At 68.4% G+C, this 27,595-nt stretch overlaps 1 protein-coding gene across 1 annotated transcript in view; it reads left to right on the forward strand.

Moving 5' to 3' along the window:
* HSPG2 (heparan sulfate proteoglycan 2) overlaps positions 1 to 27,595 on the forward strand; it is a 38,857-nt gene that overhangs the window by 9,444 nt on the left and 1,818 nt on the right. The window contains 78 exon segments of the mRNA XM_072883978.1: positions 855 to 1,003; positions 1,083 to 1,229; positions 1,294 to 1,457; positions 1,529 to 1,705; positions 2,206 to 2,402; positions 2,479 to 2,626; positions 2,711 to 2,838; positions 2,913 to 2,999; positions 3,071 to 3,129; positions 3,206 to 3,273; positions 3,810 to 3,950; positions 4,523 to 4,699; positions 4,779 to 4,958; positions 5,035 to 5,153; positions 5,237 to 5,348; positions 5,433 to 5,546; positions 5,627 to 5,754; positions 5,833 to 5,919; positions 6,019 to 6,068; positions 6,166 to 6,254; positions 6,342 to 6,482; positions 6,558 to 6,749; positions 7,194 to 7,286; positions 7,374 to 7,454; positions 7,554 to 7,758; positions 7,761 to 7,783; positions 7,905 to 8,018; positions 8,105 to 8,232; positions 8,303 to 8,389; positions 9,177 to 9,403; positions 9,485 to 9,595; positions 9,676 to 9,776; positions 10,054 to 10,234; positions 10,594 to 10,653; positions 10,846 to 10,968; positions 11,056 to 11,196; positions 12,021 to 12,163; positions 12,250 to 12,385; positions 12,473 to 12,618; positions 12,711 to 12,849; positions 12,927 to 13,081; positions 13,301 to 13,439; positions 13,574 to 13,725; positions 13,909 to 14,047; positions 14,247 to 14,404; positions 15,001 to 15,139; positions 15,215 to 15,366; positions 15,463 to 15,601; positions 15,683 to 15,834; positions 15,920 to 16,058; positions 16,141 to 16,292; positions 16,379 to 16,517; positions 16,599 to 16,750; positions 16,834 to 16,972; positions 17,064 to 17,207; positions 17,282 to 17,416; positions 18,009 to 18,190; positions 18,271 to 18,463; positions 18,554 to 18,733; positions 20,022 to 20,282; positions 20,365 to 20,560; positions 20,641 to 20,738; positions 21,456 to 21,722; positions 21,797 to 21,909; positions 21,995 to 22,142; positions 22,227 to 22,343; positions 22,603 to 22,687; positions 22,774 to 22,918; positions 22,999 to 23,098; positions 23,186 to 23,295; positions 23,369 to 23,477; positions 23,554 to 23,652; positions 24,436 to 24,657; positions 25,684 to 25,916; positions 26,013 to 26,190; positions 27,113 to 27,235; positions 27,319 to 27,372; positions 27,487 to 27,562. Of these exon segments, the coding sequence (XP_072740079.1) occupies positions 855 to 1,003; positions 1,083 to 1,229; positions 1,294 to 1,457; positions 1,529 to 1,705; positions 2,206 to 2,402; positions 2,479 to 2,626; positions 2,711 to 2,838; positions 2,913 to 2,999; positions 3,071 to 3,129; positions 3,206 to 3,273; positions 3,810 to 3,950; positions 4,523 to 4,699; positions 4,779 to 4,958; positions 5,035 to 5,153; positions 5,237 to 5,348; positions 5,433 to 5,546; positions 5,627 to 5,754; positions 5,833 to 5,919; positions 6,019 to 6,068; positions 6,166 to 6,254; positions 6,342 to 6,482; positions 6,558 to 6,749; positions 7,194 to 7,286; positions 7,374 to 7,454; positions 7,554 to 7,758; positions 7,761 to 7,783; positions 7,905 to 8,018; positions 8,105 to 8,232; positions 8,303 to 8,389; positions 9,177 to 9,403; positions 9,485 to 9,595; positions 9,676 to 9,776; positions 10,054 to 10,234; positions 10,594 to 10,653; positions 10,846 to 10,968; positions 11,056 to 11,196; positions 12,021 to 12,163; positions 12,250 to 12,385; positions 12,473 to 12,618; positions 12,711 to 12,849; positions 12,927 to 13,081; positions 13,301 to 13,439; positions 13,574 to 13,725; positions 13,909 to 14,047; positions 14,247 to 14,404; positions 15,001 to 15,139; positions 15,215 to 15,366; positions 15,463 to 15,601; positions 15,683 to 15,834; positions 15,920 to 16,058; positions 16,141 to 16,292; positions 16,379 to 16,517; positions 16,599 to 16,750; positions 16,834 to 16,972; positions 17,064 to 17,207; positions 17,282 to 17,416; positions 18,009 to 18,190; positions 18,271 to 18,463; positions 18,554 to 18,733; positions 20,022 to 20,282; positions 20,365 to 20,560; positions 20,641 to 20,738; positions 21,456 to 21,722; positions 21,797 to 21,909; positions 21,995 to 22,142; positions 22,227 to 22,343; positions 22,603 to 22,687; positions 22,774 to 22,918; positions 22,999 to 23,098; positions 23,186 to 23,295; positions 23,369 to 23,477; positions 23,554 to 23,652; positions 24,436 to 24,657; positions 25,684 to 25,916; positions 26,013 to 26,190; positions 27,113 to 27,235; positions 27,319 to 27,372; positions 27,487 to 27,562 (10,707 nt within the window).

The raw sequence follows: 27,595 nt of genomic DNA on the forward strand, positions 1-27,595 counted from the left end.
TGGGCGGGGCCCAAGGGGGCGGGGTCTAAGGGGCGCGGTGGCCCACGGAAGGGGGCCGGGGGGCAAGGGGAGCTGGCTGGGGGGTCTGGGGAGGGGCTCGGAGGGAGGAGGAGGGGCTTCTCTGTGGGGGAGGGGCTTGTGCCTGGGCCGTGCTTGTGGTGGGAGGGGCTTGTGCTTGGGGAGGGGCCTGTGGAGGGCGGGGCTTGTGCTTGGGGTGGAGGTGGTGGTGGTGCTGGGGGCAGGGCCTGTAGTGGTGGGAGGGGCTTGAGCCTGGGGAGGGGCTTGCACTGTGGGGGAGGGGTCTCTGGCGGTGGGAGGGGCTTGTGGCAGGAGGTGGCTATGGTGGGAGGAGCTTGCACTAGGGGAGAGCCTTGTGGTGGGAGGAGCTTGCACTTGGGGGCGGTGCTCGTACAGGGGCGTGGCCTGCAGTGATGGGCGGGGCTTTTGGGGTGGGACTCCCAGCGAGGGGCGGAGCTAACAGCCAGCAGGGGCTGCACACAGGGGCAGCTGGGCGGGGCTTCGGGGGCGGGGCTTGCACGAGGAGGCGGGGCATGCAGTTAGGGGCGGGGCCTGGGCATAAGCAGGGCATGCAGTGCTCCCCTCCTGGTGCTGGGGGTGCCCGGTGCCGGGGGTGCCGGGGGTGCTGGGTACCGGGGGTGCCGGGTACCGGGTGTGCTGGGTGTGCCAGGTACGGGGGGTACCGGGTGTGCTGGGTACCGGGTGTGCCAGGTATGGGGGGTACCGGGTGTGCCGGGTACCGGGTGTGCTGGGTACCGGGTGTGCCGGGTACCGGGTGTGCCGGGCACCGGGGGTGCCGGGTGCGCCAGTCGCCGGGTGCCAAGCGTGCCGCGCAGGGTGTCGATCGTGAGCGAGGCCGGGCAGGGCACGCTGACCATCCGGGACGTGAAAGAAGCCGACCAAGGCGCCTACACCTGCGAGGCCATCAACACCCTCGGCATGGTCTTCGGCATCCCCGACAGCATCCTCACCGTCACCCGCCCCGGTGAGCGTCGCCCCCCCCTCCCCTCCCCATCCCACCCCCCCACGACGGCAGCGTCACTGTCCCCCACCGTCTCTCGCAGGGCCGTGCCCCGAGGGCCACTTCCAGGTGACAGGGACATCCCGCTGCCTGCCCTGCTTCTGCTTCGGCGTCACCACCGCCTGCCGTGCCACTGCCCGGCACCGCCACCGCCTCCACCTCCGCTTTGACCGCCCCGATGACTTCAAGGGTGAGTTATGGGGACAAGGGACGGGGGACAAGGGACACGCCAGGGGCTGAGCATCTCCTTGCAGGTGTCAACGTGACGGTGCCGACGGCGCCGTCCCCGCCGGTGCTCTCGGCCACCCAGCTCCACGTGGACACGGGCGCTGAGGAATTCCAGCTCCTGGATCTGTCCCGCCGCTTCCTGGCCCTCGATGCCTTCTGGGCGCTGCCGGACACCTTCCTTGGGGACAAGGTGACACCAGGGTGGGGACAGGGCTGGGGATGCCGGCGGCACGGCCGCTGACAGCCCACTGATGCTGCCAGGTGGATGCCTACGGGGGAGCGCTGAGCTACGGGGTGCGGTACCGGCTGGGGCGGGGACCCCCTGAGCCCACCGCCCACCCCGACGTGCTGCTGCGGGGCCACGGGCGGCAGCTGCGGGCACGCGCTGGAGCCACCCGGCCCGATGTCCTCAACCGGCGGCATGTGCCCTTCACCGAGGTGGGTGGGAGCCAGGCGGGGGGTGGTGGTGTTGGGAGGGTGGTGGGTGGGCAGTGGTGGTGGTGGTGGGTGGGCGGTGGTGGTGATGGGGCGGGCGATGGTGGTGGTGGCGATGGGTGGGTGATGGTGGCGATGGGTGGGTGATGGTGGCGATGGGTGGGTGATGGTGGCGATGGGTGGGCGATGGTGGTGATTGGGTGGGCGATGGTGGTGGTGGGTGCGCGATGGTGGTGGTGGGTGGGCGATGGTGGTGGTGGGTGGGCGATGGTGGCGATGGGTGGGCGATGGTGGTGGTGGGTGGGCGATGGTGGTGGTGGTGGTGGGTGGGTGATGGCGATGGTGGTGGTGGGGTGATGCCGGTGGTGGTGGACGACGACTGATGCCGGTGGTGGTGGGTGGGTGGTGCTGGTGGTGATGAGTGAATGGTGCCGGTGGTGGCAGGCGGGTGATGCCGTTGTTGGCATCACCCCGGGGTGACACCGGTGTCACCATCCCGGCAGAACTACTGGGAGGACGAGGAGGGTGCCCCGGTGAGCCGGGAGCTGCTGCTGCTGGTGCTGCAAGGGCTGGAGGGCATCTTCATCCGGGCGGTCTACGACGGGCGCATGGCCAGTGTGGGGCTCAGCGACGTGGCCATGGATGTCACCAGCCCCGGTGACACCGGCCTGGGGCCAGCCGGGGACGTTGAGGAGTGCAGGTGACCACCGGTAGCGAGGTCGCGGGCTCGGTGCCACCGCCGCCGCGATGCCACCGTCACGCCGCTGTGTCCCCAGGTGCCCCGTGGGCTACGCGGGGCTGTCGTGCCAGCGATGTGCCACCCGCTTCGAGCGGGTGACGAGGGGACCCTACCTGGGGACCTGCTCCGGTTGCGGCTGCCACGGCCACTCCAGCACCTGCGACCCCGTTTTTGGGCACTGCCTGGTAAGGGGGGGGGGGGGTGACCAGGGGACGGGGATGTGGCGCGGTGTCACCACCCCCCCGTGCCATGTGTCCCCTCCCCCCCAGAACTGCCAGCACAACACAGAGGGTCCCCAGTGCGAGAAGTGCAAACCCGGCTTCTTCGGCGACGCCACCAAGGGCACGGCCACCGCCTGTCACCCTTGTCCCTGTCCCTACACCGAGCCAGCTCGCAGGTGGGTGCCAACCTCAGGGACCGCCCCTCCCCCCGATGCCGCTGCCCTGGTGTCACCGTCCCTGTCACCCGCAGGTTTTCGGAGTCGTGCTTTTTGGACACGGATGGCCAAGCCACCTGTGACGCCTGCGCGCCCGGTTACGCCGGCCGCCGCTGCGAGAGGTGGGTGGGGGGGTCCCTCTATACCCGCCCCCCACCCGAGGCCCCCCACCCATCACCCCCCGTCCCCATAGGTGCGCCCCGGGCTACGAGGGAGACCCCATCCAGCCGGGTGGCAAGTGCACGCCGATCGGTGAGTGGCGGGTGCTGGTTGTGGGGTGCCCCCCCCACCCGTGGGTGCCCCCCACCCACACCCTCGCTGCCCGCAGGCCAGGAGCTCGTCAAGTGCGACACCCGCGGGGGCAAGGACGAGGCCGGCGGCACGTGCCGCTGCAAGGTGCGGGCCAGGGGAGGGGGAGGGGGGCTGGTGCTCCCACACCCCACAGCACCCAGTCCGATCCCCATGGCACCCGTGTGACCCCCCCATGGCACCCAGTGGGATCCCTCGGGCATCCAGTCTGACCCCCGCTACGGCACCCAGTCCGATCCCCCATAGCACCTATTCTGACCCCCCGTGGCACCCAGTCCAGTCCCTGGAGTACCCGGTCCGACCCCCTCATGTCACCCGGTCCGACGCCCCCATGACACCCATTCCAACCCCCCCGTAGCACCCATTCCAACCCACTCCGACCCCCCGGCACCCAGTCTGACCCTCATGGCACCCACTCCGACCCCCCCATGGCACCCAGCCTGACCGCCCGTAGCACCCACTCCAACCCCCCCATGGCACCCACTCCAACCCCCCATGGCACCCAGTCTGACCCCCACGGCACCCAATCCACCCCCACCAGCACCCAGTCCCACTCCCCGGCAGCCCCCACCTCCCCACCCCGACACCCCCACCCGTGGCACCCACCCTGTGCCCCTCCGCAGCCCAACGTGCGGGGGCGGCTCTGCGACGCCTGCGCTGCCGGCACCTTCCACCTGAGCGCGGCCAACCCCGAGGGCTGCCTGCAGTGCTTCTGCATGGGCGTCTCGCGGCACTGCGCCAGCTCCGCCTGGAGCCGCCACCAGGTACCCGTACCGTCACGCCGAGCCATGCCGTGCCGTGCGATGTCATGCCGTGCCATGCCGTGTTGTACCATGCAGTGCCGTGCCGTGCCATGCCATCGTATGCCGTGCCATGCCATGCAGTGCCTTGCCATGCCATTATACGCCGTGCCGTGCCGTGTTGTGCCGTGCTACGCAATGTTGTACCACGTTGTGCCACGTAGTGCCGACGCCATGTCATGCCGTGCCGCGTTGTGCCGTGTCATGCCATGTTTTGCCATGCCGTGCCATGCCACGTTGTGTTGTGCCATGTCTTGCCGTGCTGTGCCGTGTAGTGCCATGCCGTGTTGTGCCATGCTGTGCCATTATATGTCATGCTGTCCCATGCCACGTCATGCCATCTCGTGTTGTGCCATGTCATGCCATGCCACGTCTTGCCGTGCCACGTAGTGTCATGCTGTGCCGTGTTGTGCCATGCTGTAACATGCCATGCCATGCCTTGCTGTGCCACGCTATGCCGTGCCACGCCGTGCCGTGTTGTGCCGTGCTGTGCCAAGCCGTGCCCACCACCAAGCCCCTTTCCGCTACCCCTCCAGGTCCTCCTCACCGCCGAGGAGTCCCCACCGCTGAGCCTGGCCAACCTGGCCGGCACACGGACGGTGGGCGACGGCGCCCGCTTCTCCTCCCCGCGGGAGCTGCTCTTCGCCGCCTTCCAGGCGCTGCCCCGCGACGTCTACTACTGGGTGCTGCCCGCGCCCTTCGCCGGGGACAAGGTGCCAGCGCCGGGGCCGGCTGGGGGACAAGGTGGACGTCCCCGAGCCCAGCTGAGCCTCGCCGCGTCCCACCCCCCAGGTGACATCGTACGGCGGAGAGCTGCGGTACACGGTGACGCACCGGGCACCGGCGGGCGCCCAACCTTTGCCGCGCCAGCCCGACGTCCTGCTGCAGGGCAACGGCATCCTCCTGGAGCACTTCTCCGATGCCAACCCCGCCTCTGGCATCCCCACCACTGTCACCGTGCCCTTCCGTGAGGTGAGGACCGGCGGGTGTCCCCCCACCCCGGGATGGGGTTGGGGACGTGGCAGTCACCCCCCGGTTGTGCCCGCAGCATGCCTGGCGCCGGGTGGACGGGCGCGATGCCACCCGTGAGCATCTCCTGATGGCTTTGGCCGACGTCGACCTCTTCATGATCCGGGCGTCCTACTCGGATCAACCAGAGGAGAGCAGGTACCGGGGACAAGGGAGGGGACATCGGTGGCATGGGGACGCGGGCGGGCAGGGTGTTGGGGACGTCCCCTCTCTCCCCGCAGACTGGCCGATGTCAGCCTGGACGTGGCGGTGCCACACGCCACCGGCCGCCCGCCGGCGCTGGAGGTGGAGGATTGTGCCTGCCCAGCCGGTTACCGCGGTGCCTCCTGCCAGGTGAGACCCTCAGGGTCCCCTCGCCCCGGCGCTGGGGACACTGAGCGGTGGCCCACCCTGCTTGTCCCCATGTCCCCTCTGTAGGACTGTGACACAGGCTACACCCGCAGCACCGCCGGGCTCTACCTGGGCACCTGCGAGCCGTGCCAGTGCCACGGCCATGCCGGCGAGTGCCACCCCGAGACCGGCGTCTGCCAGGTGAGCTGAGGACAGCGAAGGGAAGGCCCGGGGACCCCCGTGGCGGTGCCACCAACACCGTCACCCCCGCTCCTTTGCAGGGCTGCCGGGACAACACAGAGGGTGCCCAATGTGACAAGTGCCAACCCGGCTACTACGGCGATGCCACCCGGGGCACCCCGGGCGACTGCCAGCCCTGTCCCTGCCACGGACCCCACGGTGACACCCAGTAGGTGCCACGTCCCCGGTCCCCTACATCCCTGGGGACACCGGTGGGGTCTCACCCATCCCCTTGTCCCCTCGGCAGGGTGACCAAGAGCTGCTTCGAGGACACGGACGGGCAGCCCACCTGCAGCGCCTGCGCCCCGGGACACAGCGGGCGCCTCTGCGAGAGGTGCCAGGGGAACCCGGCGGGGGGGGGGGGGGGGAAGGGGGGCTGGGTTTTGGGGTGCAACCCCCCCTCATTGGCTTTTTTTCGGTCACCCCCCCGTAGGTGCTCGCCTGGGTACGTGGGGGACCCGCTGCGGGGAGAGCCGTGCCGAGGTGAGCGTCACGGGGAGGGGACGAGGCGGTGTCCCCCGCGGTGGCACTGAGGGGGGGTCGTGCCTAACTGCTGTCCGTCCCCGTCCCCCCCCCGCAGAGCCGGGCATCCCCGGCGGGCAGTGCTGGTGCGACCCGCGCGGCAGCGTCGGCGAGGGCTGCGACGCCGACGGGCGGTGCCGCTGCAAGGTGAGCCTTGTCACCCCCCCAGCGTGTCCCCAAACCCTGCGAGGGGGTGACAGGGCGATGTCACCCACCCCGTGTGTGTCCCCCCAGGCCAACGTGGAGGGTCCCCGCTGTGCCACCTGCCGTCCCCACCATTTCCACCTGAGCGCCGGCGAGCCCGCCGGCTGCCTGCCCTGCTTCTGCATGGGCATCGTCCAGCACTGCGCCAGCACCGCCTACGCCCGCGGCACCGTGAGCGTCCCCCCGACGTCCCCAGCCTGGCCCCAGATGTCCCCGACCCCGCTCACCCGTGTCCCCGTCCCGCAGGTCCGGACGCCCTTCGGTCCCGGTAACGCCCAGGGGTTCGCCCTGGTGAACCGGCAGCGCAGCACCCGGGTGGGCGCCGGCTTCAGGGTGGAGCCGGGCCCCCCCCAGCCCCGCTTGACCTACGACCGGTTCGGGGAGCTGCCCCCCGACTCCTACTACTGGCAGCTGCCGCCCCCCTACCAGGGGGACAAGGTAGGGGTGCCCCGCCTGGGTCCCGGCTGCGCGGGGAGCACCCAGCCTGCGCCCGCTCCCCGCGGCCCCCCGGGAGATGGCCCCGCGCCCTGCGGAGGGGCCGTGGGCACGGCCTGCCCCTCTCCTCCTTTTCCTGCTTCTTTTCCTGCTTCTTTTCCCCCTCCCTTCCCCCTTTTTTTTCCTGTTCCCATCCCTTTCCCCTTTTCCGCCCCTATTTCATCCCATCACCTTCTCCATCATCATCCCCGTCTCCATCATCATCCCCGTCTCCATCATCATCCCCATCTCCATCATCATCCCCATCCTCTTCCTCTTCCCCTTCCCCATCCCATCCCATCCCATCCCATCCCATCCCATCCCATCTGCATCCCCACCCCGATCCCATCCCCACCCCGATCGCGTCCCACCCCGTCCCCGTCCCACCCGCCCCATCTCCCCGTGCAGGTGGGCTCCTACGCCGGGCGCCTCCGCTACACCCTGACCTACACCCCGGGGGGGCAGGGAGCCCCCCTGCCCGACGCCGACATCCAGATCACGGTATGGGGGTGCCTGGGGGGGGACACGGACACGCACAGGGTGGCCCCGGTGACAGGGTGAGCCCCTCTGACCCCCCCATATCCGCAGGGCAACGACATCACGCTGGTGGCGTACCAGCCCGACCTGTCCCCGCGGACCCCCCAGGCCTTCGAGATCATTTTTCGGGAGGTAGGAGGGGGCGGGTGGCTTTGGTCCCCAATGTTCCCCGTCCCCATGACGTGCCAAGCCGGTGTCCCCCCCCTCCTTGACGCCCCCCTCCTCCCCCAGCAATACTGGCAGCGGCCGGACGGGCAACCGGCGACGCGGGAGCATCTCCTGATGGCTTTGGCCGACCTGGATGAGATCCTCATCCGAGCCACCTACTCCACCAGCACGGCCGCGTCCAGCATCGCCGACGTGGCCATGGAGACGGCCGTGCCCCCCCAGCCCGGCCTCCCCCCGGCCCCCGAGGTGGAGGAATGCCGCTGCCCCCCGGGTACCACGGGCTGTCCTGCCAGGTGAGCCCCCGGCATCCCCCCCAGCGTCCCCATAAGTCCCCCCCATCACCACCCCCCTTCCCAGGGATATTTGGGGGGGGGTCACAACACTGAACCCCCCCTTTCCCCCCCCCTCCGGCAGGATTGTGCCCCCGGTTACACCCGCACCGGGGGGGGGCTGTACCTGGGGCACTGCGAGCTCTGCGAGTGCAACGGGCATTCGGAGAGCTGCCACCCCGAGAGCGGCGTCTGCTCTGTAAGTCTGTACATTAAGCAGTTTTTTGGGGGGGCTGGGATCTCATCCCAGCTGTGCACCCCCAAATATTTCTGTCCCCCCCCCAGGGATGCTTGCACAACACGGCGGGGGATTTCTGTGACCAATGTGCCCCCGGTTTCTACGGGGATGCCACCGCCGGTACCCCCGAGGACTGCCAGCCCTGCGCCTGTCCCCTCCCGTACCCCGAAAACCAGTGAGTGCCGGCGCCGGGGCGGGGGGGTGCTGGGGAGGGGACGCACCCCCACCTCGCCCTGTCCCCGCAGGTTCTCCAGGACCTGCGAGAGTTTGGGAGGCGGCGGGTACCGCTGCACCGCCTGCGAGCCGGGCTACGCCGGGCAGTACTGCGAGCGGTGAGGCACGGGGGGCGGCCGGCACCCCCAGGCACCCACCCCAATACGCTCACCCCAATACACCCGTCCCAAAGTGCTCACCCCGATGTGCTCACCCCGATATACCCACCCCCATATACCCACCCGATATACCCACCCGATATACTCACCCCGATATACTCACCCGATCCACCCACCCCGATATCCTCACCCCGATATCCTCACCCCGATATCCTCACCCCGATATCCTCACCCCGATGCGCTGCCCCGCTACACCCAGCCCCACGTGCTCACCCTTCCACCCCCCCGATGCAGTCACCCCGATGTGCTCACCCCAATATACCCACCCCAACGCACGCACCCTTATACCCGCCCGATGGGCTCGCCCCGATATACCCGCCCCGATGTGCTCACCCCAAACTGCTCACCCCGATAGACCCGCCCTGATATACTCACCCCGCTATACGCACCCCAGTGTTCTCCTGATATACCCACCCTAATATACCCCCCGACGGGCTCACCCCAACGTGCTCACCCCGATACATGCACCCCAATGTGCTTACTCGGGCATACGCACCCTGCTATGCTCACCCCACCGTACCCCCCCAATATCCTCGCCCCGCTGTACCCACCCCAACGTACCCACCCCACTATGCTCACCCCGCTATACCCCCCAGCTGGGCTCACCCCAACGTACCCCCCAGCACACCCCCGCGATGGGCTCACCCCCATATGCACCCCGACGTGCTCACCCCGCCGTACCCCCGATGTACCCCCCGATACATGCTCACCCCTTTATCCCCCGCAGCTGCGCGCCCGGCTACACGGGTGACCCCACGGCGCGCGGGCAGGCGTGCGTCCCGGCGGGCTCCCCGCTCCCGCTGGCCGTCCGCGTCCACCCGCCGCGCACCACGGTGGCACAGGGCAGCGCCGTCACCCTGCGGTGCCAGGCCAGCGGTGACCCCCCCTTCTATTACCACTGGGCACGGGAAGACGGGCGACCCCTCCCCGAGGGCGCCCAGAGCCGGCGACAAGGTATTGGGTGGCTCGGGGGGACACCGGGGTGTCCCCAAGCGGGGGGGGGGACATGGGTGTCACCCACGTGTTCCCCCCCAGGCGAGGAGCTCCACTTCGCCAGCATCCAGCCCTCCGAAGCCGGCGTCTACGTCTGCTCCTGCCGCAACCTACGGCACAGCAACGCCAGCCGCGCCGAGGTCATCGTCACCGGTAGGTCCTTGTCACCAAGCGGGGGGCACGCACGGGGACGCAGGGGAGGAGCGGGGCTCAGCTCTCCCGTCTCGGCGCAGAGACCCCTGGCAAAGCCATCACCGTCACGGTGGAGGAGAAGCGGGTGCAGCGGGTCAAGCCCGGGGCTGATGTCACCTTCGTCTGTACCGCCAAGAGCAAGGTGAGGGGTGCGAGGGGCGCGGCGGGGGGCACGCGGGCACCCTTGGGTGCTCACAGGGTCACGCAGGGCACACGGGCACCCCTGGGTGCCCACCCAGCCGTACGGACCCCCCCGGGTGCCCACGTGCCTCTGCGGGACACACCGACACCCATGGGTGCCCACCTCCCCCCCCCGTGGGCGCCCCTACGGGCGTGCGGTCCCCCCCATCGCCCCCCTCCCCAGCGGAGCCCCCGCGTGCCCATCCCCGTGGCCTCAGGCCTCCCTCTCTCCCCGCCAGTCGCCCGCCTACACCCTGGTGTGGACGCGGCAGAACCACGGCACGCTGCCGGCCGGCGCCGTGGACTTCAACGGCATCCTCACCCTGCGTGGCGTGCGGCCCGAGGACGCCGGCGTCTACGTCTGCACCGGCTCCAACATGCTGGACATGGACGAGGGCACCGCCACGCTCTACGTCCAGGGTGAGCCCGCGGGGCGCCCGGGCGCCGGGGTGATGGGCTCGCTTGGTGCCCGGGTGATGGGGCAATGGGCGGGTTCGCCGCCCAGACACCAAGGTGATGGGCAGGCTTACTGCCCAGACCCTGGGGCGGTGGGCACGCTCAGCGCCCAGATGCCAGGGCGATGGGCACGCCTGGTACCCAGGCGCCGGGGGCGATGGGCACGCTCGCTGCCCAGACGCTGGGGCGATGGGCACGCCTGGTACCCAGATGCCGGGGTGATGGGCACACTCGCTGCCCAGATGCCGGGGGCGATGGGCACGCTTGGTGCCCAGACGCCAGGGCGATGGGCACGCTCTCCTGAGACCCGCGCCCTCTTGCAGCCCCCTCGAAGACTCAGATGTTTTACGGACCCGTTGAGTTTATGGAGGGGCACAGGCCGGGTAAGTCACCGCGGGGGAGCGCCGGGGGGCTCCACGTGCTCCCCCCACCCGCCGCATGCCGGGGCTCCACCACGCACCCCACCGCTGGCTGCACCACGCCACGCCCCCGCTTCCCACCGCCCCCACCGCCTGCGGCCAGCACCACGGGGGGGCCCCGGCGAGCCCTGAGCCCCCCCCCGGGTCTCGCCGCAGCCGGCACCGCCGCCGCCCCCACCGCCGCCGTGGAGCCGGCGCAGCTGAGCGTAGCACCGGGGCAGCCGGCAGAGTTTCGCTGCGTGGTCACCGGCAGCCCCCCACCCACCCTCGAGTGGCTCGGTAGGTGCCCGCCGGGGCCGGGGGGGGACATTGGCACTGGGCCTGGGGACACGGTGACCGGGCGTGACACGGGCCGTGTCCCCGCAGGCGCGCTGCCGCCGCGGGCAGTGGTCCAGGGCGGGACGCTGCGTTTCGGCGCCGTCGAGCCCAGCGATGAGGGGCACTACGCGTGCCGGGCGCGCAGCAGCGCCGGGCAGCACACGGCACGGGCCTTCCTCCATGTGCAAGGTGAGCGTCATCCCTGTCGTCCCCATCGTCCCCATCATCCCCATGGTCCATCCCCGTCATCCCCATCCCCATCGTCCCATCATCTCATCATCCCTGTCACCCCCATTGTCCCCATCGTCCCCCTCCCCATCGTCCCATATCTCCATCATCCCCCATCATCTTCCATCATCCCTGTCACCCCCATTGTCCCCATCCCCATTGTCCCATCGTCCCCATCATCATCATCATCTACATCATCCCTGTCACCCCCATCATTCCTATCACTGCTATTGCCTACATTACCCCCATTGTCCCCATCATCCCTGTCACCCCTGTTGTCCCCATCATCCCTGTCATGCCCCAGCATCCCCATCGTCCATCTTCATCATCCCCGTCACCCCCATCATCCCCATCACCATCATCCCTGTCACCCCCATCATCCCTGTCACCCCCATCATCCCTGTCATCTCCCATCGTCCGTCCCCCAAATCCCCATCGTCCCCTTCGTCCCCATCACCCCCACTGTCCCCATTGTCCCCATCATCCCTGTCACCACCATCCTCTCTGTCACCCCCCATCGTCCCCATCACTCACCCTCATTGTCCCCATCATCCTGGTCACCCCCATTGTTTCCATCATCCCCTTCATCCCCCATTGTCCATCCCCATCATCCTCACTGTCCCCATCATCCTCATCGTCCCCATCATCCCCGTCACCCCCATCATCCCCATCGTCCTGTCGTCCCCCTCATCCTCATCGTCTGCATCACCCGTGTCACCCCCATCACCTACACCCTCCCCATCGCCCCCGCCCCCGGCGCTGCCCTGACCCCCGGCTTCCCGCAGCCGCCGGCACGCCCCGGGTGCAGGTGAGCCCGGAGCGGACGGAGGTGCAGGAGGGCTCCACGGTGCGGCTCTACTGCCGGGTCTCGGGGTCGCCCGCCGCCACCATCACTTGGGAGAAGCAGGGGGGCACCCTGCCGCCGCAGGTGAGCCGTGCGCTGGCGCCCTTGGGTGCTCCCAGGGGGGCGTGGGTGCACCACGGGTGCCGCTCACGCCCGCCCTCGTGCCGCAGTCCCGCACCGAGCACGCCGACATCGCCACGCTGGTCATCCCTGCCGTGACGGCGGCCGACGGCGGCGTCTACCTCTGCGTGGGGACCAGCGCCGCCGGCACGGCCCGTGCTGCCATCGAGGTGGCGGTGGTGCCAGGTGAGGCAGGTGGAGGACACCGGCGGGGTTCGGGGATGGTTTCGGGGGGCCGCAAGCCACCTGTGTCCCCCCTTTTCCTCCCTGCAGGGACGGCGCCGCCCGTCCGCATCGAGTCCTCGTCCCCATCCGTCACCGAGGGACAGACCCTGGACCTCGACTGCCTGGTGGCAGGATCCGGCCCCGCCACCGTGATTTGGTACAAGCGCGGCGGCTCCCTGCCTGCCGGCCACCAGGTAGGGCGTGGGCAACGCAGGCGGCACGGGCGGCACCCCAAATCCTGCCCTGCCCCCCCCCGTGTGACACCAATGCATGTCGCCAACCCCAGGTTTCGGGGTCCCGGCTCCGCGTCCCCCACGTCACGGCGGCAGATTCAGGGGAGTACGTGTGCCGAGCGAGCTTGGGGACCACCGTCCGGGAGGCATCTGTTGTCGTCACCGTCGTGGCTGGATCTGGCTTGTCCTACGGTGAGACCGGGCTCGGTGGCACCGGGAGGGACGTGCTGGTCCCAGACGGGTGGTCACGGCTCCGTCCTCCCCCCCAGGGCCACCGGCTTCGGGTGTCCCCGTCCGGATCGAGGCATCCTCGTCTACCGTGGCTGAGGGACAGAGCCTGGACCTCAACTGCGTGGTGGCCGGGCAGGGACAGGCCACCGTCACCTGGTACAAGCGCGGGGGGTCCCTCCCGGCCAAGCACCAGGTAGGGGACACCAGAGGGGGCTGTCACCAAGGGCGGTGGTTGGGGTTGACCCGCAGCCCCGTGCAAGCTTGGGTGGCCCCGTGCAAACGCAACCGGCTCTTTCGCAAGCTTGAGTGGTCTCGTGCAAGCCCAGGGGCCCCCATACAAGCCCAAATGGCCCCGTGCAAGCCCCAGCAACCCCATGAAAGCCCAAATGGCCCCCGTGTCCCCTCCCCGCAGGTGTCCGGCTCCCGGCTGCGGCTGCTGCAGGTGACAGCGGCCGACTCGGGCGAGTACGTGTGCCGGGTGACCAGCGGGGCCACCACCAAGGAGACAGCCGTCATGGTGACAATCCAGCCCAGCGGGGCCAGCGCCTACCGTGAGCGGGGACGGGGGGTGACGGTGCCAGCGGGGGGGTCCCCATGTGCCACGGCACTGAGCCATGTCTCGCACGCCCGTGCCGGTGGGGCTCTGCCACGGTCACCGGTGTCACCCTTTTGTCTCGGTCCCCAGCCGCGGGCAGCACAACCCCCCTGCGCATCGAGTCCCCGTCCTCCTCCGTGGCCGAGGGCCAGACCCTGGACCTCAACTGCGTCATCGCCAGCCCCGCGCAGGCCACCGTCACCTGGTACAAGCGCGGGGGGTCCCTCCCGGCCAAGCACCAGGTAGGGGACGCGGAGGGGGATGTCCCCAGGGGGTGGCTGGGATTGACCCACAGCCCCGTGCAAGTCCAGGTGGCCCCGTGCGAGCCCAAGTGGCTCATGCAAGCCCACGTGGCCCCGTGCAAGCCCAAATGGCCCCATGGAAGCCCAAATGATCCTGGTGACCCCCGTGTCCCCTCCCCGCAGGTGTCCGGCTCCCGGCTGCGGCTGCTGCAGGTGACAGCGGCCGACTCGGGCGAGTACGTGTGCCGGGTGACCAGCGGGGCCACCACCAAGGAAACCTCCATCATGGTGACAATCCAGCCCAGCGGGGCCAGCGCCTACAGTGAGTGGGGGCCAGAGGGGACGAGGGACATTACCCGTGAGTGGGTGACACTGCCCTGCGGTGTCCCCGGGTCTGGGATGACGCGCTCCCTGGGGAAGCCACCCACGTGCGTGCCCATCCTGGCTCCCTGGGCTCCCAGTGTCCCTTGGAGGGTCACGTGTGGTGGTGGCCACCGTCTCTAACCCGTCTCGGTCCCCAGCCCCCGGCAGCACGACACCCCTGCGCATCGAGTCCTCGTCCTTGTCATCGCCCGTGGCCGAGGGCCAGACCCTGGACCTCAACTGCGTCATCGCCAGCCCCGCGCAGGCCACCGTCACCTGGTACAAGCGCGGGGGGTCCCTCCCGGCCAAGCACCAGGTAGGGGACGCGGAGGGGGATGTCCCCAGGGGGTGGCTGGGATTGACCCACGGCCCCGTGCAAGCCCAGGTGGCCCCGTGCAAGCCGAGGTGGCCCCATGGAAGTCCAAGTGACACCATATAAGTCCAGGCGGGCGATGCAAGCCCAAGTGACCCAATGGAAGCCCAGGTGGCCCGTGCAAGCTGAGGTGGCCTGTGCAAGCCCAGGTGGCCCCATGCAAGCTGAGGTGGCCCATGCAAGCCCGGCTGGCCCTATGCAAGCCCAAGTGACCCATGCGAATGCAGATGGCCCCCTGCAAGTCCAGGTGGCCCAATTCAAGCCCAGGTGGCCCCATGGAAGTCTAAGTGAGGCCATATAAGTACAGGTGGGCCATGGAAGCCCAAGTGACCCCGTGCAAGCCCAAGTGACACCATGCAAAGCCCTGTGGCCCATGCAAGCCCAAGTGACCCCATGGAAGCCCAGGTGGCTTGTGCAAGCCCAAGTGGCCCTGTGCAAGCTCAAGTGACCTTGTGCCATCCCAGATGACCCCGTGCAAGCGCTGATGGCCCCGTGCAAGCCCAAATGGCCCCAGTGACCCCCGTGTCCCCTCCCCACAGGTCTCTGGCTCCCGGCTGCGGCTGCTGCAGGTGACAGCGGCCGACTCGGGCGAGTACGTGTGCCGGGTGACCAGCGGGGCCACCACCAAGGAAATCTCCATCATGGTGACAATCCAGCCCAGCAGGTCCAGCGCCTACCGTGAGTGGGGGCCAGAGGGGACCAGGGGACCATGCCACGGTCTCCTTGGGGTGACCCTCCCATCTCTGTCCCCAGCCATCAGTGTCACCCCCCCGGTGCGCATCGAGTCCTCGTCCTCCTCCGTGGCCGAGGGACAGACCCTGGACCTCAACTGCATCGTGGCCAGCCAGGGACAGGCCACCGTCACCTGGTACAAGCGCGGGGGGTCCCTCCCGGCCAAGCACCAGGTAGGGGACACCAGAGGGGTGATTTAGGGTGGAAGAGGGTTTTTTGGGGGTTTTGAGGGGTTTGTGTCCATCTTCTCCTGTGTGTCACCCCCCCAGGTGTCAGGCACCCACCTGCGCATCCCCCAGGCGACGGCGGCCGATTCAGGGGAGTACGTGTGCCGGGTGACATCGGGCGGTGTCACACACGAGACGTCCCTCATCGTCACCATCCAGACCGGCGCCGGCTCCTCTTACGGTACCGGGGACGGGTGGGAGGTGACACGGGGACACGACGGGGACGCAGTGGCTGCCCCGCTGACCCCGCCGCCACCCTCAGCCGTTGGCGTCACGCCGCCGGTGAGGATCGAGACCTCATCCGCCGCTGTCACCGAGGGACAGACCCTGGATCTCAACTGCATGGTGGCAGGACAGGGTCACCCCCATGTCACCTGGTACCGGCGTGGGGGGGCTCTGCCCCCCAACAGCCAGGTGGGACGCCGGGGAGGTGGCATCACCCCGCAGGGCACAGCCCCACGTCAGACACTGATGTGTCCCCAACTTGTCACCTCTCCAGGTGTCGGGCACCCGCCTGCGCCTTGCCCAGGTGGCAGTGGCCGATTCAGGGGAGTACGTGTGCCGGGTGACCCTGGGGACCGTCACGCAGGAGGCATCTGTCATCGTCACCGTGCCTGGCGGCACCGGCACCTATTACCGTGAGTGCGAGCAAGAGGGCAGCGCTTGGGAACAGATGGGTGCCACCTCGGTGACAAATGTCCCCTTTCCCTGTCCCCCCAGCATCCAGTGTCTCCCCGCCCCTCCGCATCGAGTCCTCATCCTCGGCCATCGCCGAGGGACAGACCCTGGACCTCAACTGCGTGGTGGCAGGATCCGGCCCCGCCACCGTGACATGGTACAAGCGCGGTGGTTCCCTGCCTGCTGGCCACCAGGTAGGGCGCAGAGGGGGGTGTCACCCCAAATCCTGCCCTGTCCCCTGCTCTCCAGCACTGATGTGTCCCCAAATTGTCCCCACCAGGTGTCGGGCACCCGCCTACGCATCCCCCAGGTGACGGCGGCCGATTCAGGAGAATATGTGTGCCGGGTGACATCGGGAGGCGTCACGCAGGAGACGTCCCTCGTCGTCACCATCGATGACGGAGCCAACCTATCCCACCGTGAGTGCCACTCTTCGGGGAATGGTTCCTCGCCAGTGCTGGGACCAGTGGGGACATTTACCCTTAACTGTGTCCCCACAGCCACTGGTGTCACGCCGCCCATCCGCATCGAGTCCTCAGCGTCCTCTGTCACTGAGGGACAGACCCTGGACCTCGACTGCGTGGTGGCCGGCCAGGGACAGGCCACCATCACCTGGTACAAGCGTGGAGGGTCCCTCCCAGCCAAGCACCAGGTAGGTGGGGATGCTGGCGGAGCAGGGGACGGTGGCCATGGGTGGCCAGTTGATTCCACCACTCCCTGCTATCGTGTCCCCAGGTTTCGGGGTCCCGCCTGCGGCTGTCACAGCTCTCGGTGGCCGATTCGGGGGAGTATGTGTGCCGGGCAGACATGGGCAGCGTTTCCCGCGAGGCCACTGTCACCATCACCGTCACCTCCCGTGACAGCTCCAGCTACCGTGAGTGCGGCCATGGGGCGAGGGAGGATGCTGGGGGCAGATGGGGGACGTGGGTGACATCGGCGGCTTCCCTGTCCCTTTGTCCCTGCAGGTCTGCAGAGCCCCATCATCTCCATTGACCCGCACAGCATGGCGGTGGCACCAGGCGAGGATGCCACCTTCAAGTGCCGCATCCATGATGGCGCCCGGCCCGTCAACGTCACTTGGCGGATGGGACCTGGCCAACATCTCCAAGGTACGGTGGTCCCCAGGGTGGCCCTGGTGCAGTCCCCAGGGTGGCCCCGGTGTTGACGGCTCCTCCTTGTCCAGACAACGTGAAGATCAGTCCCAATGGCTCAGTCATCTCCATCACCGGTGCCCACGTGAGCAACCAGGGCGCCTACCACTGCGTGGCCTCCAACCGCTTCGGTGTTGCCAGCAGCGTTGTCAACCTCCTGGTCCAAGGTGCGAGGTGGCCGGGGTATCCCTGTCCCCATCTCCATGGGCTCCAGAGGCCCCCGAGGTGGTGGTGTCCCCATTGCCATCCCCACGTTGGCGTCTCCCATGTGTTCTAGATACCCCTAGGGTGGTGGTGTCCCCATCCTCGTGCCCTCCATGTGCTCCAGGTGCCCCCGGGACAGCAGTGTCCCCATCACCATGTCCATATTGGCGTTCCCCATGTGCTCCAGGTGCTCCTGGGGTGGTGCTGTCCCTGTCCCCATGCTGATGTCCTCCAGGTGCCTTTGGGGTGGTTGTGTTCGCACTGCCATCCCCATGTTGGCATCCCCCATGTGCTCCAGGTCCCCCCAGTGTAGTGGTGTCCCCATCCCCATGTCCTCTCCGTGCTTCAGGTGCTCCTGGAGTGGTGGTGCCCATGTCCCCATGCTGATGTCCTCCATGTGCTCCAGATGTTCCTGGGGTGGTGGTGTCCCCATCCCCAGGCTGATGTCCTCTCCATGCTCCAGATGCCCCCAGGCTGATGGTGTCCCCATCGCCATGCCAGCGTCCTTAGTGGTGGTGTCCTCATCCCCACGCTGATGTCCTTCCCCTTCTCCAGGTGCCCCCACGGTGTCGGTGATGCCACCGGGCCCCGTGACGGTGAAGGAGGGCAAATCCCTCAGCCTGGAGTGCCTTGGCCGGGGCGAACCGCGGCCGCTGGTGCGCTGGAGCCGCCCGGGCTCCCGGCAGAAGGTGGAGCACCAAACGCTGTTGCACATGGACAGCCAGGCCATCCTGCAGGTGAGCGGGGCACCCCGGGGTGCCGCGGGGGGCCGGTGGGTGCCCGGTGCTCACCACCCACTCTGTCCCCCTTCTGCCAGCTCTCGCCGGCCAAGCCGGAGCATGCCGGGACCTACGTCTGCACGGCGCACAGCGCCTTGGGTTCGGCGCAAGCCCGGGTGGACGTCAATGTGGAGACGGCACAGCGGCACCCCGGTGCCCCCGAGGTCACCGCGCCATCTGCCGTCACTGTGGTGGCCGGGGACACCGCCACGCTGCACTGCACGGCCAGAGGTACAGGGAGGGTGGAGGTTGGTGGAGGAGGAGGGGTATCCTGCCGCGGTACCCTGACGCCACGGTGATGGGCACCGGCATTGCCTGTAGGTGAGCCGGCGCCCCAGATCGAGTGGTCGAAGCTGCGGGCGCCCCTGCCCTGGCAGCACCGGGTGGTGAACGGCAGCTTGGTCATCCCCCGCGCCGCGCAGCAGGACTCGGGCCAGTACATCTGCAACGCCAGCAGCCCAGCCGGCTTCGCCGAGGTCTTCGTCACCCTCGACGTGGAGAGTAAGGGGGCGGCAGGGGATCGGGGTGCCCCTGGGTCCCTCCTGCCATCTCCACCGTCTCCTCCATCCCCGCTGTTGCCATCCCCCATCCTTGGCTCCTCTCCATCCTCGCTCTGCACATGGCCATCTCCACTGCTGTTCCCACCCTCCCATCTAGCCCTTCCTTGAGGGTCCATCCTCGCTCCATCCTGGCACTCATCCTCCTCTGTGTCTCCTCTCAAGCTCCTTCATCCAGCCCTTCCTCGTGGATGCATCCATCCTCTTGTCCCCATCCCTGTGCACATCCATCTCTACTTCTGCTCTCTCCTCCATCCATCTCCTATTCATGGATCCGTCCGTCTCTCATCCATCCCAGCTCACACCCATCTCTCCATCTCCTCTCACACCCCTCCATCCACCCCTTCCTGGTGGATTCATCCATCACTCATCCATCCCAGCTCACATCCACCTCTCCATCTCCATCCACACCCCTCCATCCATCCCTTCCTGGTGGATTCATTCATCACTCAACCATCACAGCACATGCCCATCTCTCCATCTCCTAACTCCTCCATCCATCCCTTCCTGGTGGATTCATCCGTCTCTCGTCCATCCCAGCTCACGCCCATCTCTCCATCTCCTCTCACACCCCTCCATCCACCCCTTCCTTGTGGATTCATCTGTCATTCAACCATGCCAGCTCACATCCATCTCCGTCTCTGCTCACACCCCTCCATCCATCTCTTCCTCATGGATTCATCCATCGCTCACCCATCCCAGCACACGCCATCTCTCCACCTCCTCTCAGACTCCTCCATTCACCCCTTCCTGGTGGATTCATCCATCTCTCATCCATCCCAGCTCACATCCATCTCTCCACTGCCTCTCAAACTTCTCCATCCATCCCTTCCCTCGAGGATCCATCCATCTCATCCATCCAGCACATGCCCATCTCTCCATCTCTGAACTCCTCCGTCCGTCTCTTCCCTGTGGATCCATCCATCTCTGGTCCATCCCAGCTCACATCCATCTCTCCATCTTCTCTCAAAGTTCTCCATCCATCTCTTCCTTGTGGATTCATCCATCACTCGACATCCACCTCTCCATCTCCATCCACACCCCTCCATCCATCCCTTCCCTTGTGGATCCATCCATCTCTGGTCCATCCCGACACACACCCACCTCCATCTGCACCCACACCCTCCCGCCGATGCCCTCCTTGCCCCGTTGACCCATTCGTTGCCCCGTTGCCCATTCGTTGCCCTTTCCTGGCTGCGGCCGGGCGCTGATGGTACCGTCTGTCCCCGCAGCACCACCATACGCCACCAGCCTGCCGGAGGAGACCGCGGTGCGTGCCGGCGACGCGCTGCAGGTGCAGTGCCTGGCCCACGGCACCCCGCCGCTGGTCTACGCCTGGGACAAGGTCAACGGCAACCTCTCGGCACGCGTCATCCACCGTGCCGGCCTCCTCCGCATCAGCCCGGCGTTGCCTGCCGATGCCGGCACCTACCGCTGCCTCGTCACCAACCGCGTCGGCACCGCCGAGGCCTTCGCCCACGTGGCCGTCCATGGTGAGCCTCCCCACCCCGGGGATGCTGCACGCCAGGGATGCCCGCGCCACCAGGTACCATCGGGGCTTTGCATCTCACCCAGGTGATGCCGGTGACGGTGGGGACGCCGGCGGCGGTCCCTTGACCGTACGGGTGACGCCGGGGAGCCTCGTCAAGGGGGTGGGCAGCACCGCCGAATTCGCCTGCGCTGTCTCGGGGGACCCCCGGGCGCGTCTGGAGTGGCTGAAGGACAGCGGAGAGCTGCCCCCCACCCACAGCGTGCGGGACGGGGTGCTGCGGTAAGGCGGGGGGACACAGGGCAGCGGGGACCCCCCCGCCTGCCCCCACGGGGTCCCACACCCCGGCTGTGTCCCCGCAGGATGCCGGAGCTGGCGTGGGGGGCGCAGGGGGTGTACGTGTGCCGGGCCAGCGCCCCGGGCAGGCAGGCGGAGGACAGGGCCACCCTCACCATCCAGGGTAGGAGCGGCACCCGTGCCCGGGGGACGCAGGCCCCCCCCGACCTGTCCCCCACAAACACCGGCATCCAGGGACCCCCACCTCCCCAAACCCAGGGGCACCCGCTGACCTGCCCCCCCATACCCACGGCACCCCGGTACCCCCCATTGCCCTGCACCCACGGGCTCCCTGGTACCCCCGTCTGTCCCTGAACCCATGAGCACCCCAATACCCCTATTTCTTCCCATGCCCATGGGCACCCCAATTCCCTTCTGTTTATTACCACACCCACGGGCGCCCCCACATCCCCCCCTTCCCGTGGGCACCCCTCATCTCCCCACATCCGTGGGCACCCTGGTACCCCCATCTCTTCCTGCACCCATGGGCACCCCGATACCCTCAATCTCTCCCCATGCCTACAGACACCCCAATATCCCAAATCTCTCCCCATGCCCATGGGCACCCCAATACCCCCAGTTTCTCCCCATGCCTGCAGGCACCCTGGTACCCCCAATCTCCCCATGCCCACGAGCACCCTGGTACCCCCAATCTCTCCCCCTACCCGCAGGCACCCCAACACCCCCAGTCTCTCCCCGCGCCCACGGCCACCCCAATGGTCTCCCCCTGCCCACGAGCACCCCGTTTCTCCCCATCTCTCACTCCTCCGGTCGGCACCCTGAACCGCGATGCCTACCCCATGCCGGGGGGGTACCCCAAAACCCCCCTATCCCCCCCAAGCTCTCCCCAGGGCCCTGATCAACATCCGGACGGCGGTGCAGACGGTGCTGGCGGGGACGGCGGTGGAGCTGGAGTGCCTGGGCTTGGGCGAACCCCGTCCCCACGTCACCTGGAGTAAAGTGGGGGGCCGAATCCGACCCGGGGTGCTGGTCCGTGCCGGCACCCTCACCATCGAACGGGTAGAACGGGCAGACGCCGGGCAGTACCGCTGCACCGCCACCAACGCCGTGGGCACCGTTCAGTCCCACGTCATCCTCCACGTGCAAGGTGAGGACGGGGACACGGAGCTGGGGACACAGGCGGTGGCACCGCAGGGTGGTGACACCTCCGTGCATCCCCAGCCGCCCCCCAAATCGCCGGGCAGCCAGAGGTGAAGGAGGTCTCAGTGGGTTCGGCGGCCGTTTTGCCCTGCTTGGCATCCGGCTTCCCGGTGCCGGAGATCACCTGGAGCAAGGTGAGACACAGGGATGCAGGGATGGGGGTGCCGGGGGGGGGGGGGCACCCTATGGGTGCTGACCCCCCACCCCGCTCTGCCGCAGCTGGAGGGGGAGCTGCCGGCGGGTGCCAGGGCAGAGGGGAACGTCCTGACGCTGCCGGCCGTGCGCCACGAGGATGCCGGCGTCTACGCCTGCGCTGCCGCCAACCGCCGCGGCCAGGAGACGGCTTACTACGTTCTCAAGGTCCGAGGTGAGGACAGACGGATGGACAGACGGATGGACAGGGTGGGGGGGTGATGTAGCCCCACCCCTCCTGACCCCCCCATCCCCGCAGAGCGCCTGGTCCCCTATTTCGGGCAGACGCCCCGCTCCTTCCTCCCCCTGCCCACCATCAAGGATGCCTACAAGAGGTTCGAGATCCTCATCACCTTCCGACCTGACGCTGCCGACGGTGAGCGCCGACGGGACCTCTGCGTCCCCCGTGTCCCCCGTGTCCCCTCCATGTCCCCTCCATCCTTTCCTCCTCCCTTCCCTCTCCGTCCCTCCATCCATCCTCCCCTCTCCCTCCTTTAGCTCTCCTCTATCCAACCGAGCCCCCCCCCTACTTATGGGGGGTTTCTCCTCCATCCTGGGGGTATTTTGGGGTCTCCTGGGATGTGACCCCCTCCCCCGGGGGGCACCATCCTGCCTGACCCGCGGCCACCCCGCAGGGCTTCTCCTCTACAACGGGCAGCGGAAAACCAGCGGCGCCGACTTCATCTCCTTCGGTTTGGTGGGCGGCCGCCCCGAATTTAGGTGAGACCCATGAGTGGCTGCTATGGCGGGGGGGGGGAGATGGGTGCCAGCACCCTCCTACACCCGTTGTACCCCCAAAAAATAAGGTTTGACGCCGGTTCGGGCATGGCCACCATCCGGCACCCGACGCCGCTGCGGTTGGGCGAGTACCACACCGTCCGTCTCCTCCGCAACCTCACTCGGGGTTCGCTGGCGCTGGACGGGCACCCCCCGGTTAACGGGACCTCCCAGGTATTTTTTGGGGAAGGGTTGATGTGTATTGGGTGGGGGTCAGGGTGCTGGAGGTGGTGCCCACCCGCTTGTGCCCGCAGGGGAAGTTTCAAGGGCTGGATCTGAACGAGGAGCTGTACCTGGGGGGGTACCCCGATTTCAGCACTGTGGCTAAGACGGGGCTCAGCCGCGGTTTCATGGGTGAGTGATGGGTTTTTGGGGGGCAGCGGGGTGGGGGGGGCTGAGCATCGTGTCACACCCCCCCCCCCCATCTCCATCCCTCCGCAGGCTGCGTGCGCCAGCTCCGCATCCAAGGGGAGGAGGTGGCCTTTGGGGACATGGACCTGCAGGCACACGGTGTCACCAGTTGTCCTACCTGCCAGGACCGGCCGTGCCAGGTGAGGCTGCGGGTGATGCCCACCCATCGCCACCCATCCCCACCCATCGCTGACACCCATGTCACCCCCCCAGAACGGCGGCGTGTGCCAGGACGCCGAGAGTGGCACCTACGTCTGCCGCTGTCCCCACGGCTTCACCGGCAGCAACTGCGAGTACTCGCAGGCTTTGCATTGTCACCCGGGTAAGGTGCCCACCCCGTGGGGATGTCACCCCGATGTCCCTCCCCGGATGGCTGCTCACGGCTTGTCACCCTACAGAGGCGTGCGGGCCTGATGCCACCTGCGTCAACCGGCCGGACGGGCAGGGCTATACCTGCCGCTGCCACCTGGGCAAGGCTGGGGAGAGGTGCACCGAGGGTGAGCGCGCCCGGGGACACTGGGACGGGGCTGGCGTCACCCTGGGGACACGGGCACGGGGCTGGGTACTGCACTGGGGAGATGGGGACGTGGCTGGGTACTGCCCTGGGGACGTGGGCACGGGGCTGGGTACTGCACTGGGGACGTGGGGACATGGCTGGGTACCACGCTGGGAACACAGGCACAGGGCTGGGTCCACCGTGGGGACATGGGCATGGGGTGGGGACCACCCCAGGGAGATGGGGACAGGGCTGGGACCACCCTGGGGAGACAGGCATGGGACTGAGGATCACGCTGGGGACATGGGCACGGGGCTGGGACCACCCCGGGGAGACGGGGACAGGGCTGGGGACCACCCCGGGAACACAGGCATGGGGTGGGGACCATCCCAGGGAGATGGGTACAGGGCTGGGGACCACTCTGGGGACATGGGCATGATGGGGACAGGGGACCGGGTACCATCCGGGGAGATGGGCGTCACGGGCATGGTGGAGATGGGACATTGGGTGCCATCCCGGGGAGATGGGCACGACGGGGATGGGGGATTGGGGACCACCCTGGGGACACAGGCTGAGGACCACCATGGGGAGATGGGCACGGGTCTGGGGACCACCCTGGGGACACGGGCACAGGGCTGGGGACCACACCAGGAACACGGGCACAGGGCTGGGGACCACCCTGGGGAGATGGGCACCGTGGGGACGGAGGATGGGGTGCCACCCCGGGGAGGTGGGGACGGAGGCTGGGGTCCCACCCGCTGGGCACTGACCTGGGGGGCCGCAGGCGAGGCGGTGAGCGTGCCATCCTTCGGTGAGCCGGGCGCCTTCGTCTCCTACCCGCCCCTCACCAACGTCCACCACGAGCTGCGGGTGGAGGCCGAGTTCCTGCCGCTGGCACCCGACGGGCTCCTGCTCTTCAGCGCCGGCAAAGCCGCCCCCGTCGAGGACTTCGTCGCCTTGGCCATGGCCGGCGGCCACCTCGAGTTCCGCTACGAGCTGGGCTCAGGTAGGCTGGCACGGTGACAGGGGTCCTGGTGGCACTGCGGGGGGGGCTGGTGGCACTGGGGACCCCGGGTATAGGTGGGGCGGCCTGGCATTACTGGGGTGCCATGGCATCATTGGGGTCCCCAAGTGTCACCAGGGTCTCTTGGCACCGCTGGGGTCCCCAAGCATCACCGGGGTCCCTTGGCATCATCGGGGTCCCCAGGTGCTGCCAGGGTCCCTGGGCATCAGTGGGGTCCCTTGGTGTCACTGGGGTCCCCTGGCATCACATCCTTGGGGTCCCCTGGATGTCACCATGGTCCCCCAGCATCCCTGGGGTCCCCTGCCATTACCTGAGTCACCAGGCACTGCCAGTGTCCCCGAGCATCACTGTCACACCACCCGGGTCCCCTGGCATCTCTTTGGTCCCCAGGTGCTGCCAGCATCCCCGGGCATCAGTGGGGTCCCCTGGTGTCACTGGGGGTCCCCTGGCATCATTGGGGTCCCCAGGCGCGGCCAGGATCCCTGGACATCATTGGGGTCCCCCTGGCATCACTGAAGTCACCTGGTGTCACTTGGGTCCCCTGGCATCACATCACTGGGGTCCCTTGGTGTCACTGGCGTCCCCAGGCAGTGCCAGGGTCCCCTGGCACCAGCGGGGTCCCCAGGCATTATTTGGGTCCCCTGGCACCACCAGGGTCCCCAAACGTCACCAGGGTGCCCTGGTGTCACTGGGGTCCCTTGGTGTCACTGGGGTCCCCTGGCATCACATCCCTGGGGTCCCCTGTCATTCCCTGGGTCCCAGGCAGTGCCAGTGTCCCCAGGCACCACTGTCACACCACTGGGGTCCCCTGGCATCGCTTTGGTCCCCAGATGCTGTCAGGGTCCCCGGGCACCAGTGGGGTCCCCTGGTGTCACCGGGCTCCCCTGTCACCACTGGGGTCCCCAAGCATCGCTGGAGTCCCCCAGGGCACCGCTCAGGTCCCCACGCATCCCCAGTGTCCCCTGGTGTCCCCCAGCCCCCCGTGATGCCACCGTCCCACCCCCACAGGCCCGGCGGTGCTCCGGAGCACCGAGCCGGTGACGCTTGGCCGCTGGCACCGGGCGACGGCCGAGCGGGTGCACAAGGACGGGACGCTGGCGGTGGATGACGCCGCCCCGGTGAAACGCTCCTCGCCCGGCAAGAGCCAAGGTCTCAACCTACGCACCCCCCTTTACTTGGGGGGCACCGAACCCCCCCTGCGCCCCCCAACCAACGCCTCCTTCCGGGGCTGCATTGGAGAGGTGAGACACCCCCCACCCCCCAAAACCCAGGTGCCTGGGTCCCCTCGGCGGGGGAGGGGGCCGGGGGTTGACCCCCCGCCCTTGGTGTCCCCCCAGGTCTCCATCAACGGGAAGAAGGTGGATTTGTCCTACAGCTTCCTGCGGAGCCGCGGCGTGGGGCAGTGCAGGCAGAGCTCGCCCTGCCCGCAGGCTGCCTGCCTGCACGGGGGCCGCTGCCTGCCCCTGCCTGCCGGCACCCCTGCCTACCGCTGCCTCTGCCCGCCCGCCTTCAGCGGTGAGCGCGGCACGGGGCCGGGCGCTCGCACGCGTGTGCCGGGCGCTCACACGCGTGTGCCGGGCGGGCACGTGTGCACCGAGCGTGTATGCCTGGGCGGTTTGCCTGCGTGCGCCGTGCATCTCTGTGCACTCGGCGTGTAAGCGTGCGTGTGTGCACGCGTGTGCTGCATAGGGCACGTGCACGCGCGCGTGTGCACACGCGTGCTGTGCCTCCACGTGCGCTGCGCGTGCGCGTTTGTGCCCTGCGCGTGTGGCGCGTGTGTGTGCGCTGTGTGGAAGCGTGGGCACTCTGCGTGCGTGCGCTGCGTATGGCTGCGTGCTGTGCGTGTAAGCGCACCGTGCGTGCAGGTGTGCACGTGTGCTGCGTGTGCCACGTGCGTGCTGCGCGCTGTGCGTGCGCTCGTGCAGTTTGCAAGCGGGTGCGCGTGTCTGTGCGCCTGCCTGTGCATCGTATGACGTGTGCGCATCCATTTGGTGTGCGTGCAAGGGTGCCGTGCGCACACGTGTGCACCGTGGGTGCAGCTTGCAAGTGGGTGCATCTGCGGCACGTGCACGTGTGCACTGGGTGCATCTGCCGTGCACGTGCTGCGCGTGCGTGCGTGGTGCGTGCAGCCGGCACGCGTGCTGTGCGCTGGGCGCAGTTTGCATGCGCGTGTGCGCCTGCTGCGCATGCGTCTGCGCACGCATACGCTGTGCGGGTACGTGTGGGCCGTTTTCACGCGTGCACGAGCACGTACTGTGGGTGCTGTGCACGCACGCGCGTGCGCACGTGCTGTGTGCACACACGCTCCTCGCGTGCGCGCTCACCTTGCACACGCGTGGGCGTGGAAGGGCAAACCCCGCGGCAGCGGGCGAGCCGAGGGTCGGTGACCACCCTCGCGCCTGCCCGCGTCACCTGGTGTCCCCCTCTGTGTCCCCAGGGCCGCGCTGCGAGCGGGAGGAGGACCGCTGCCTGCACCGCAACCCCTGCCTGCACGGTGGCACCTGCAAGGACAACGCCTGCCTCTGCCCGCAGGACTACACCGGCCCCTACTGCCAGCACAGTGAGTCGGGGGACACCTGGGGACGCGTGGGGACACGGGGGGGGACACGTGCGACCGCCTCCCCAATCCCCTCTCGCCCGCAGGCTTGGCGCTGGCAGAGCTGGAGCAGGACTGGCAGGAAGGCAGCGGGGGTGCCGGTAGGTCCCTGCACCCCTTTTCCCCCCTTTTTGCACCCAAAAGCAATGCAGCGGGCGTGGCGGCTGGGCGTGGCAGCTGGGTGTGGCCCCCCTCACCCCCCCCTCTCCCCACAGACGCCCCCGGACAGTTCAGTGCCACTTTCCAGGACGGCTCCTACCTGGCCCTGCCCGGTCACCTCTTTCCCCGCGGGTGAGTGACGCCGGGGACGGTGCCCCCCTGAGC

This window comes from Ciconia boyciana, chromosome 19, assembly GCF_034638445.1.
Source record: "Ciconia boyciana chromosome 19, ASM3463844v1, whole genome shotgun sequence".
NCBI classification, from domain to species: Eukaryota; Metazoa; Chordata; class Aves; order Ciconiiformes; family Ciconiidae; genus Ciconia; species Ciconia boyciana.